The 12,461-nt window shown below is 48.5% G+C and overlaps 1 protein-coding gene across 2 annotated transcripts in view; it reads left to right on the plus strand.

The window, feature by feature from the left end:
* Nucleotides 1-12,461, plus strand: part of RICTOR (RPTOR independent companion of MTOR complex 2) — a 90,769-nt gene that overhangs the window by 46,985 nt on the left and 31,323 nt on the right. For both annotated transcript variants that reach the window (XM_040420948.1, XM_040420949.1), the window contains exons 11-21: nucleotides 1,269-1,351; nucleotides 2,037-2,124; nucleotides 4,268-4,358; nucleotides 6,226-6,292; nucleotides 6,368-6,448; nucleotides 7,202-7,302; nucleotides 7,394-7,559; nucleotides 8,438-8,539; nucleotides 9,715-9,761; nucleotides 10,384-10,519; nucleotides 11,179-11,378. In XM_040420948.1, coding sequence (XP_040276882.1) covers nucleotides 1,269-1,351; nucleotides 2,037-2,124; nucleotides 4,268-4,358; nucleotides 6,226-6,292; nucleotides 6,368-6,448; nucleotides 7,202-7,302; nucleotides 7,394-7,559; nucleotides 8,438-8,539; nucleotides 9,715-9,761; nucleotides 10,384-10,519; nucleotides 11,179-11,378 — 1,162 coding nt within the window. The remainder of the gene's footprint in view (nucleotides 1-1,268; nucleotides 1,352-2,036; nucleotides 2,125-4,267; nucleotides 4,359-6,225; nucleotides 6,293-6,367; nucleotides 6,449-7,201; nucleotides 7,303-7,393; nucleotides 7,560-8,437; nucleotides 8,540-9,714; nucleotides 9,762-10,383; nucleotides 10,520-11,178; nucleotides 11,379-12,461) is intronic.

The raw sequence follows: 12,461 nt of genomic DNA on the forward strand, positions 1-12,461 counted from the left end.
TTCTCAGAGGTTGTTTTGTCACTGCACTTGAGCTGCCGTACAGTAGAGATATTAGTCACCAGCTGAAAGCACTGATAGAGCTGTGAAACCACACCATAGGGTCCTGTGGTCGAGCACTCAGCTCTTGTCTCCTCCTTTACTGTAACCTGGGAAAACAGAAAGAACCGCCGCAACGGAAATAGAAAAATGAGTGTGAAAATGAAAGAGAAATCTGCTGTTCTGCTCCCTCGCGGTGCACGTCTTGACGGAGAAGACGTCACATGTAGCTTTGAAGCCGTAATAAAGAGACATTTCATTATTATCCGATCTGCTATTGAGCCAGCCTCCTTCTGCTGCAGGTAAAGCAGTAGGATGATGAGCAAGAATCTGTATGCCAGAAAAGCTCCGCATCAGGTTAGGATTGTGTCCACTTATTCTTGGTAGCCCGTTAACCACAGGTGGCGAGAAGCATTATGCTCTGTTGCTACATATGGAGCTGATCCATAGAAGTGATATGTTGGGATTGTATTGGGGGTGGGGTCTTCAGTTTGGGCAGCAATCAGCTGTGATCTGTGCGGAAACCTGGTAGTAAGTGTTGAATTTCCCTACAGCACCACCACAGGGGAAATTAAGTATTACACAGGGTCCATCCACTGTGGGACCGGTCAGGACCTTCAGAGAGAATATGTGATCAATATCTGTTTGGTGAGGTCCTACTCCCGGGAACTCCACCAATCAGGTTTTTGAAGCGATTGTGCCTTCTTCCTCAGCCTGTGAGGTCGTGTCTATGGGTCACATGGCCTCTGTGCAGCTGTCCCATTCAAGTGAATGGAATTAAGCTGCAATACCAAGTACAGCCACTATATAGGCTACAGCGCTCGGCGGCGGGGGCCAATAGATGGACCCTCACATATATCGATGATCCTACATTTTTCTATATCATTAGCCAAAGCAGCTTCCTCCAGATTCTCCTGACAATAAGAGCGGATCATCTGGGGTTCTAGCAACCCCTGGGGGCACTACAGAGTCCAGGAATTGCACAATGCAATATCTATATGGATCTGTCCCTGCTTTATTCCTGGGAGGGTGTCGCACGCAGACTCGGCTCAGTTTCGCGCTGAGACCACTTTGTAAAGTACATTCACGTGAATCCATTACCAGTTTGATCTTTATGATGTAGAACATGGAAGGACTGTGACGTCTGCCCGTTTTAATGTTCTGTCTGCCGCAGCCAGAGATTGTCTCGTCCGTCATTCTGCCGCCAACTCACGTGTTATATTCCTTTGTAGGTATCATTAGCCTTTGCAAGCCTGGAAACTCCGGCATCCAGTCCCTGATAGGAGTTCTTTGTATACCAAACATGGAGATACGGGTAAGTGACAGCTTCTAGTGAAACCTGTTCTGATGTTATATTACAGAAAAACATGGCTGCTTTGCTGCACAAGCGGCACCACACCTGTGCACTGGCGGTGTGAGGAATTGCAGCTCAGCTCAAAGCGGTTCATTGGGGTTGAGTTACAATACCAGACACAACCCACAGAGATTGCTGAAAGACTCGCTAATGTAAAAGAAGGGTTTTGTTAATTTTCAGTTTTTTTTTTTTTTTTGCAGTTTAATTCCGCTTTAACGGGGCATTCCCACGACCGTAAATGTGTTTTGCGGTCCGCAAACTGTGGATCCGCAAAAACAGGGATTCCAGCTGTGCGCACGCCGCATCACGGTGCAGACCCATTGACTTAATTTGGTCCGTGGTCCACATGTTGCAGTGAAGTATAAGAGGTGTCCTATCTTTTGGAAGCCCTTCCGTGTGCTTCCGCTTCCATGTGGCCACACCACCAAAAATAGGACATGTCCTATACTTCGCTTCAGCATACAGACCGCATGGTCATATTCGTGTTTTGCGGATCCATGGTTTTTACAGAGCGCAAAACACTTCCGATTGTGTGAATGCCCCCGTACAAGCGCTGGGGAATAGTTGTAGATTATTGCACATTACCGCTCGTGCTCCTGTCACACGTCCACTGACTTATGTTCTTCTGTCTTATTGCTTTGCATAGCGAGGTCTTCTTGAGGTACTGTATGAAATTTTTCGCCTCCCTCTTCCTGTGGTGACCAAGGACTTTATTGAAGCCCTGCTGAGTGTCGGTGAGTGGAGTAGCTTTTTTCAAGATACTCATCTTTGTCAGAGTGGAGAGCAGTTATAAAGAGCGTCTCTCTCTCTGGAGGACCTGTCCTGTCCAGCATTACACAGAAAACTATTCATGTGAATGTACACCGTGTAATACTTCATTTCTCCTGTGGTGGCGCTGCAGGGAAACTATACACTTGCTGCCAGTCTTCCTCATAGATTACAGCTGATCATTGGAGGTCCCAGCAAGAGAACGCTTTACTAGAAACTTATTGTAAGGGGGTCTTCTTTCCCCTGACATCTTCAGGGGTCTACATGGCCTTTCAGCTGATTGCCGCGGTTCAGGCTCCTGCAGACATTTTCCCTGCAACGACCAAGGCTGAGGATGTGTACAATTATATAGCAGGTCTTCAGATGAGTGGTTGTCCATGTAATACAAGGACTGTCGGAACCTGGCCGCAGTGGGGGCTGCTCTTATAGATAGAGTTGTTGCGATACCAAATTTTTGATTCGGTTTCGATACCATGAAAAAGTATTGCGATACTCGATACCATTCGATACCACGCGAAAAAAATAAACAAAAAAAGCCACGTGCATTCCTCATTTTTAAAAATGGCGAATCGCGCAGTTTTTATTTTATTTTTTCTGTTCCGGCATTCACCACCTAGATTTTTTTTTTATATTTTAATAGTTTGGACTTTTCTGACGTGGCGATGTAATATGTTTATTTATATATTTTATATGTGAAATTGGGAAAAGGGGGGTGATTTATACTTCATATTTTAGTGGTTTTTTTTTTTTCACTTTTTATTTAATAACTATTTCCCCCCTTAGGGGCTAGAACCTGGGATCTTTCATCCCTTTTCCTATTCACCCTGATAGATCTCTATCAGGGTGAATAGGACTCCACACTGTCCCTGCTGCTCTGTGCTTTGTGCACACAGCATCAGGGATGTTACCATGGCAACCAGGGCTTCTGTAGCGTCCTGGCTGCCATGGTAACCGATCGGAGCCCCAGGCTTACACAGCTGGGGCTCCGATCAGAAGCTGCCACTGCACCACCAATGAGGGGGAGTGGAGAGGTCCCTGTGGCCACTGCCACCAATGATTTTAATACTGGAGGGTTGAGAGGGGCCGGCGCACTGTGCCACCAATGATTTTAATGGGATGGGGGGATTGAGGGGGGGGGGGGGGCACACTGCACCACCAATGATTTTACCCCTTTATACAGGAGGCGGGTACTAGCAGATCAGCGGCAGTTAAATGCCGCTGATCGCAGCTCCCTGTCAGGGGCAGGGTGCCGGCAATGCGATTCTGCTGCCGGCACCCGCCTCCTGTATGTGTTAAAGACTGACTACTGTATATGAGTCCAGACTTTTACTATTAGGCCACACAGAGCGGCGCCCAGCGATGTCTCAGCACTCACCATTTAGTCCTGGGCGCCGCTCCGTTCGCCCGCAGTGCCCCATTACTGTCTCCTCTCCTGCTCCACATGCTGCTGATTACTATCGGAGCGATGGGAGGAGACATCAGCTTCACTAGTGGGCGTTCCTTCTCCCTGGCTGTAGCGCTGTCCAATCGCAGCGCAGGGAAAAGGAACGCCCACTAGTGAAGCTGATGTCTCCTCCCATCGCTCCGATAGTAATCCTATCATTGGTGGCGCAGTGCGCCCGCCCCTCCTCCGCCCCTCTCTTCTCATTGCCGCCCCTCCTCCACCCCCTCTCTTCTCATTGCCGCCCCTCCTCCGCCCCTCTCTTCTCATTGCCGCCCCTCCTCCGCCCCTCTCTTCTCATTGGTGGCAGCGGCAGCAGCACAGGGGGAGGGAGGACAGCTTCCTTCTCCCCGTGCTGCTGAGAGAGAACATGAGCGCGCCGATAGCAGCACGCTCATGTTCAGAGATACTAGACTGCGCAGAAGCGCAGCCCAGTATCGAAAAAACGGAAATCCCGGTATCGTATCGATACCGGGACAAAAGTATCGATTGGGTATCGAAATTTCGATACCCGCAACAACCCTACTTATAGAAGAGGGTCCTAAGTGGCGGACCCAATCTATGACCTGGGAGAGGCCATAGGGACAGGAACTGTCTTCATGAGACAACCCCATTAATTAATAGCTCAACCTTAATAACATTTTTTTTTCTTTATTCCTTAATTCAAGACCCTGGCCGCTTTCAAGAGGCTTGGAGACTTTCTGATGAATTTGTAGCAGCAGAAGCGAAGACTATTCTGCCTCACAGAGCACGCTCCAGGTACGTGTGGATATGGGGATGATTACAATTCAGCCTTTCTGCCGGGTTTCTGCACGTTAAAGATTCTCACAATGTCTAGAAAAGGGCTGTTTTTTTAAAGCCTTGGGATGTAATTAAAGTGGTTGTCTGAGATTTTCATACTGAAGACCTATTCTCAGAATAGGTCATCTGATCGGTGGGGGTTTGACACCCGGGACCCCTGCCAATCAGCTGTTTGATAAGGTACCAGCATTCTTGTGAGCACCGCAGCGTTCTCGCAGCTCACCAAGCACAGCGCCGTACATTGTATATTGGCTGTGCTCGGTATCGCCCCATTGATGCCAACTTCCAGGGTAGTACTTGGAAGTCTTGGTCACGCTCTTCCAACCAGTGTCGAGCATTGTCTTGCCGGAAGATTCCATCTGCCCCATAGAAGACAATCAGCATGTGATCTGCAAGGATGGATTCAGACCCAAATCACCTGAGTGCATTCCACATGGATAAGTGGGTCCAGAAAATGCCACAAAATCCTCCCCAAGTCCGTAACGCCGCCCCCCCACCAGCTTGTGTTCTTCCAGCAATGGCTGCAGGGTGATTGTTCTCTGATGTTTCTCTCCTGACACGACAACGTCGTTCCGTAAAATAGAAAACGACCCTTTGCCAATCAGCGCAGGTCCAATTCCGATACTGCTGTGAAAATTTAAGTCTTTTCTGCTGATGTAACTTGGTTATCAGAGGTGCAGTGACCATCTGTCTGCTTTGGGGCCCCATACGCAGTAGACACACGTCTGGTAGCCCCTTGTTCTTTTTAGCGGTGAGCTGTTCCGCTGTAGTGTGTCGGTCCAACCTCGCACAAGTACGTGGTGCTCCGCAGTTTCCACGTCGCTTATTCGCAATGGGCGCCATTTGTTCACTCACCATACACTTTCATCAGAGAACAGTTCACACTGCGTAGTGTCAGAAATACTGCCAACCTTGGCCTTGATGAACTGTACTCGGGACAGGTCATCAGTTTCTGATCGATCAAGCTCAGACACCCTGCACCCCCACGATCAGCTGTTTGAAGAGGCCGGAGTGTTGCGGCCTCCTCACAGCTAACCAAGCACAGTGCCATACATTCACTTGAATTGGACTGAGGCTACTTTCACACCAGCGTTTTTGCTGGATCCGTCATGGATCGGCAAAAAAGCTTCCGTTACTGATAATACAACCGTCTGCATCCGTTATGAACGGATCCGGTTGTATTATCTTTAACATAGCCAAGACAGATCTGTCTGAAAGTCAATGGGGGGACGGATACGTTTTCTATTGTGTCAGAGAAAACGTATCCGCATCCCAGGACAGAAAGCAAACCCCATCGTGCTGCTGCTCTCCGGTATGAGAACGGAACAGAATGCATTTTGGAGGATTCCGTTCTGTTCAGTTACTTTTTGTCCCCATTGACAATGAACGGGGAAGCGTTTTTATGGTATTGAGACCCTATGACGGATCTCAATACCGGAAAATATTAACGCTAGTGTGAAAGTAGCCTTAGCTGCACATAGGTCATGTGACGTCACTGGCTTCTCCAAACAGCAGGGGTGCGGGAAGTCAGACTCTGCCGATACTGATCAGTATAGGTCATCAATATGTTAATCCTGGGTAACCCCTTTAAACAGCTGGGACCGAAGTTTTCTCTGCAGGACCCCAGCTATCAATCACCGCATTTGCCTTGACTTACATGTAGGCACGGTGCTGTAACCAAAGACCTCTCCGTGACATGCATGTGCGTCATAGTGAGCCCAGGGGTTGGTATTAGTATTATTTTTAGGTTTGATTGGTCTGCAGGCAGATGAGTGTAATATAAGGTATAGTGAGTTTAACTCCTGTGTGACGTATTCTCTTACAGACCGGACCTTATAGACAACTATCTGGCTCTAGTACTGTCCGCGTTCATTACCAATGGATTGTTGGAGGTAAGTGTCAGGCGGGTTGGCAATGCGGAAGAAGCCATGCGCTCCAGCTGCTAACTACTCCACGACTTTCCCTAGGGCCTGGTGGAAGTGATTACAAGCAGCGACGACGATGTATCTGTCAGGGCAACAATCATCCTAGGAGAGCTCTTGCACATGGTAAGACGTCTTTCAGCTTAATCAGCAGCGCTTGTATCACAAGATTATGCTCCGCATGAACCAATCGCATTGAACATAGTGTCGGATCCCCAGGCAGCATGTTATACAGCAGGAGGAGCTGAGGGGATTGATCTATACTTTGGGAGAATATTCAGCATACACTAAACAGAGTTACACTAAGTTCCTATGGAGCCCTGCCACAGACAGGCTCTCCTTAGGAACTAATGTGCAGCAGCCTCCTATCACTCAGGAGGACGGGGCTGCTGCACACACACTCCGGCTCACCCGATCTCCAGGTTTTTGCACCTCCAGGTGCCGTGGTCTCAATTGGGTCGTCTCATCTAAGATATTGGGCAGACTAGATGGGCCAAATGGTTCTTATCTGCCGACACATTCTATGTTCTATGTTCTATTGGTGGCATATCGCTAGGATATTTCCATAAGTGTCGGAAAGGGACCTGCACCTATCTCCAGAACGGGACCCTCAAAGTAAGCAGAGAGCAGCCATGCTATAAGACTCCCAATCGGCTATGTTCTGAACGCCCATAGAAATGGAGAGAGCATGCCATGCATGTGCCGTGTGCTCTCCTTCACTTTCGGGGGCCCTTTTTGGAGATGGATGCGGGTCTCAGAGGTGGGACCCACACTTATCTGACTTTGTTGCCATCAAAGTCCCAGAAGAAACAGCCCCTTTAAAGAACACTTCCCATGTTAACTCTTGGACATTTGGTCCTTTTTTATCTTACTTCACAGGCAAACACAATCCTTCCCCATTCCCACAGTCACCACTTGCACTGCTTACCGACCCTGATGAATATGGCTGCATCTTTTGACATTTCCAAAGAAAAGAGGCTGTAAGTATGAAAACGTCATCCCTTTGGGGGTGCGGGGTTATAACATTGGCTACCGGCTCGCTGAATCATGGCATCTCCCACTTGTTTCCAGCCGCGCAAGTGCTGCCCTGAACTGCTTAAAAAGATTCCATGAAATGAAGAAACGAGGCCCCAAACCGTTCAGCCTGTATCTGGATCACATCGTGCAGAAAGCGAATGCCACTCATCAGAAAAGGGACCAGCACCTACGCGTGCAGAAGGACATATTTATTCTGAAGGTAAGTTCTCATACAACTTTATTGTCCGGTCAGTAACCTCCTGGGGCTCACGTGTCATCGTGAGAAATGGGGCTTGTTCCATATATGAAGAGATTTCATGCTCTTTCTATTTCGGAGGATTGATGTGTTCTAGAGATCTGACCCCCGAACGACCATAAAATCTATATCGACACTTCTTAAAGTGTGAAGGTCCTCCATGGTGGTACTGGTTTGGCATAGCAGGGAAGGGTATTATGGGCCCTGCACTGCATGGGATGATAATAGAAACCCTACAAGGTGGTACTGGTTTGGTACTGCAGTTGAGGTAATATAGTCCCTGCATGTTAGTACTGGTTTGGCACTACAGGGGGAGGCATTATGGGTGTTACCCCATGGTACTGGTTCCTGTGAGGTCCCGGCATCATGATGGCTTTGGCTGGTCAGGTCCGAGTAGAAAAGTTTGAGAAGCCCTGGTCTGTGTTTCAGTAATTCAGTCAGTCTGTCCTGTTCTACAGAAGTGTTTACATGAAGGACGGCCATATTGACCTCACTTTTGTTTTATTCTCTGGAACTGATGGTAAAATTATTGCCAGAAACCGACAAAATTTACAGTCAGTAGTTCCTGACAAAGGTGACAACCAGTATGGCGGCTCTTCCTGTTACCAAAACTAACATCAAAACAGTGCAATGTTTTTGGCGCTACTGATTATGTTGCAGGTTTTACAGTTTTCTTTCTGCCACCTTATTTCTGCAATTCTTGCGCATGTAAAACAAGACGTTTGGGGAAAGGGCCGAGACTTAATCTGTATGGTCAGTGGCTGCGAAAAAGCTAGCTGGGGCAGAGAACCCCTGTCTTCTCTGAAGACACTGAAATGCTTATAATTTGTGTTTCTATCTAGGATACAGAAGATGCTCTTGTGATGAATCTACGCGATAGCCTGGTCCTCAATCATAAAGAGAACCTAGACTGGAACTGGAACCTCATAGGGACCATACTCAAGGTTCACAACTTCTTCTCACTTCAGTTTTTTTGTGTTTTCTTTAATAAATTAATTATATTGGTATTTGGCATTCTATATGACTGGGCAGCAGGACTCACTGGCTTTCTCTATGAGTAGGTGGGGATGCAGGACCCACAGGCTTTCTCAATGAGTGGGTGGGGGAGAAGGACTCACAGGTTTTCTCTATGAGTGGGTAGGGGAGAAGGACTCACAGGCTTTCTCAATGAGTGGGTAGGGATGCAGGGCTCACAGGCTTTCTCTTATGAGTGGGTAGGGGAGCAGGACTCACAGGCTTTCTCTATGAGTGGGTAGGGAAGCAGGACTCACAGGCTTTCTCTATGAGTGGGTAGGGGAGAAGGACTCACAGGCTTTCTCTATGAGTGGGTAGGGGAGCAGGACTCACAGGCTTTCTTTGAGTGTGTGGAGGGAGCAGGACTCAGGCTTTCTCTGAGTGGGTAGGGGAGCAGGACTCACAGGCTTTCTATATGAGTCTGTACGGGAGCAGGACTCACAGGCTTGCTCTATGAGTGGGTAGGGGAGCAGGACTCACAGGCTTTCTCTATGAGTGGGTAGGGGAGCAGGACTCTCAGGCTTTCTCTATGAGTGGGTAGGGGAGCAGGACTCACAGGCTTTCTCTATGAGGTGGTAGGGGAGCAGGACTCACAGGCTTTCTTTATGAGTGGGTAGGGGAGCAGGACTCACAGGCTTTCTATATGAGTCCGTACGGGAGCAGGACTCACAGGCTTGCTCTATGAGTGGGTAGGGGAGCAGGACTCACAGGCTTTCTATATAAGTCCGTACGGGAGCAGGACTCACAGGCTCTCTATGAGTGGGTAGGGGAGCAGGACTCACAGGCTTTCTTTATGAGTGGGTAGGGGAGCAGGACTCAGGCTTTCTTTATGAGTGGGTAGGGGAGCAGGACTCGCAGGCTTTCTCTATGAGTGGGTAGGGGAGCAGGACTCGCAGGCTTTCTCTATGAGTGGGTAGGGGAGCAGGACTCGCAGGCTTTCTCTATGAGTGGGTAGGGAAGCAGGACTTTCTGTGCCATCCTGCCTTCAGTAAGAAGAACTCACAGTTGCACTTTGTATATCCGCTTTAATTCCCCTATTATTGGTTTGTGGCTTTTTTTTCGTTGAGTAAATTCTGCTTCTTTACTAAATTTGTTTTTATTTCAGTGGCCAAATGTGAATCTGAGAAACTATAAAGATGAGCAGCTGCACAGGTACAGACATGAAGTGTATTCTCTGGTTCAGCACTGCTGTGTGCTGTGTAGTCAGGCTGTGTGCTGTGTAGTCAGGCTGTGTGCTGTGTAGTCAGGCTGTGTGCTGTGTAGTCAGGCTGTGTGCTGTGTAGTCAGGCTGTGTGCTGTGTAGTCAGGCTGTGTGCTGTGTAGTCAGGCTGTGTGCTGTGTAGTCAGGCTGTGTGCTGTGTAGTCAGGCTGTGTGCTGTGTAGTCAGGCTGTGTGCTGTGTAGTCAGGCTGTGTGCTGTGTAGTCAGGCTGTGTGCTGTGTAGTCAGGCTGTGTGCTGTGTAGTCAGGCTGTGTGCTGTGTAGTCAGGCTGTGTGCTGTGTAGTCAGGCTGTGTGCTGTGTAGTCAGGCTGTGTGCTGTGTAGTCAGGCTGTGTGCTGTGTAGTCAGGCTGTGTGCTGTGTAGTCAGGCTGTGTGCTGTGTAGTCAGGCTGTGTGCTGTGTAGTCAGGCTGTGTGCTGTGTAGTCAGGCTGTGTGCTGTGTAGTCAGGCTGTGTGCTGTGTAGTCAGGCTGGGTTCTGTATTAGTAATTTGCGCTGTTTTTTCCAAGCATTAAACCTCAGTGTGATTCATTATTTCCATTCTTTTTGTTTTCAGGTTTGTACGTCGGCTACTGTTTTTCTACAAGCCCAGCAGTATGCTCTATGCCAATTTGGAATTGGACTACAGTAAAGCGAAGCAGCTGACGGTGGTAGGGTGCCAGTTCACCGAGTTCCTGCTCGAGTCGGAGGAGGTGAGTCACATTTAACTTGGGCTGGTCGCCACATTGAGCCGGATGCCTCACTGACACCAGCTGTGGAAGAGACAATGGCCTGCCCCGCTTAACCCTTGCTGTGCTTATGAGCCTTCCCTTCTCTGAGAAGAAGCATACATTGCTGTGAGATTTAGAGCATACAGCGAGTGCTTCAAATTATCAGCCATGCCTGATACTGATCGACAAATACGGCCCAGTTACCAGCCCAATCTTTGGATCTGGCAGAAATATCAGTCTTGTATAGCTTATGCTGTCACTTATGAATGAAGGGGGTTCGGACTCTAGGGCCCCTACTAATCCTGAGAATAAAGAGGCTATAGCACTATGTCCTCTTCTCATGTTTCCCTGTGCAGAGACGCTCCCAGCCACGCGACGGTGCCGGAGAACCACACCAAGGCCCCATTAACTTGAATGCAGAGGCGCAGTGGGTGGCCGGGGTTCAGGGAAAATCCATGCAGCGCTGAACTAGCGTCCCCTGCATTCTTAGGATTGATGGATTTTTTTGTGTATTAAAGGATGCAGAACCTCTCTCCATGCACTTGTGAACCCGGCCCCTTACAGGTCTCCCAACAGCAGATGACCTAATGTGATGTCTAGGAGGGTGTGTGCCACGGCTTAAAGTTCTTTTTTCATCCCAGGATGGACAAGGTTACCTTGAGGAGCTTGTAAAGGACATTGTGCAGTGGCTGGGAAACATATCAGGAATTAAACAGGAGCGCAGTCTTCAGAATAACGGACTAATGAACACGCTCTGTCAGTACTACTTTCTTTTCATCGGTACGCTCTCCTGCCATCCGCATGGAGTGAAGATGCTAGAGAAGTGCAATGTGTTTCAGTGGTAAGTACTGAGATCCCAGGATTAATATCCACAACCTGTCCTCTCCATACATCTGACCTAATCTCCGATACCTCCTCACATGTAATCTCCAGTCCACAACCTGTCCTCTCCATACATCTCTGACCTAATCTCCTGATACCTCCCCACATGTAATCTCCAGTCCACAACCTGTCCCCTCCATACATCTCTGACCTAATCTCCTGATACCTCCCCACATGTAATCTCCAGTCCACAACCTGTCCTCTCCATACATCTCTGACCTAATCTCCGATACCTCCTCACATGTAATCTCCAGTCCACAACCTGTCCTCTCCATACATCTCTGACCTAATCTCCGATACCTCCTCACATGTAATCTCCAGTCCACAACCTGTCCTCTCCATACATCTCTGACCTATTCTTCTGATACCTCCCCACATGTAATCTCCAGTCCACAACCTGTCCTCTCCATACATCTCTGACCTAATCTCCGATACCTCCTCACATGTAATCTCCAGTCCACAACCTGTCCTCTCCATACATCTCTGACCTAATCTCCCGATACCTCCCCACATGTAATCTCCAGTCCACAACCTGTCCTCTCCATACATCTCTAATCTAATCTCCTGATACCTCCCCACATTTAATCTCCAGTCCACAACCTGTCCTCTCCATACATCTCTGACCTAATCCCCGATACCTCCTCACATGTAATCTCCAGTCCACAACCTGTCCTCTCCATACATCTCTGACCTAATCTCCTGATACCTCCCCACATGTAATCTCCAGTCCACAACCTGTCCTCTCCATACATCTCTGACCTAATCTCCTGATACCTCCCCACATGTAATCTCCAGTCCACAACCTGTCCCCTCCATACATCTCTGACCTAATCTCCTGATACCTCCCCACATGTAATCTCCAGTCCACAACCTGTCCTCTCCATACATCTCTGACCTAATCTCCGATACCTCCTCACATGTAATCTCCAGTCCACAACCTGTCCTCTCCATACATCTCTGACCTAATCTCCGATACCTCCTCACATGTAATCTCCAGTCCACAACCTGTCCTCTCCATACATCTCTGACCTATTCTTCTGAT

Source organism: Bufo bufo, chromosome 2, assembly GCF_905171765.1.
Source record: "Bufo bufo chromosome 2, aBufBuf1.1, whole genome shotgun sequence".
NCBI lineage: Eukaryota > Metazoa > Chordata > Amphibia > Anura > Bufonidae > Bufo > Bufo bufo.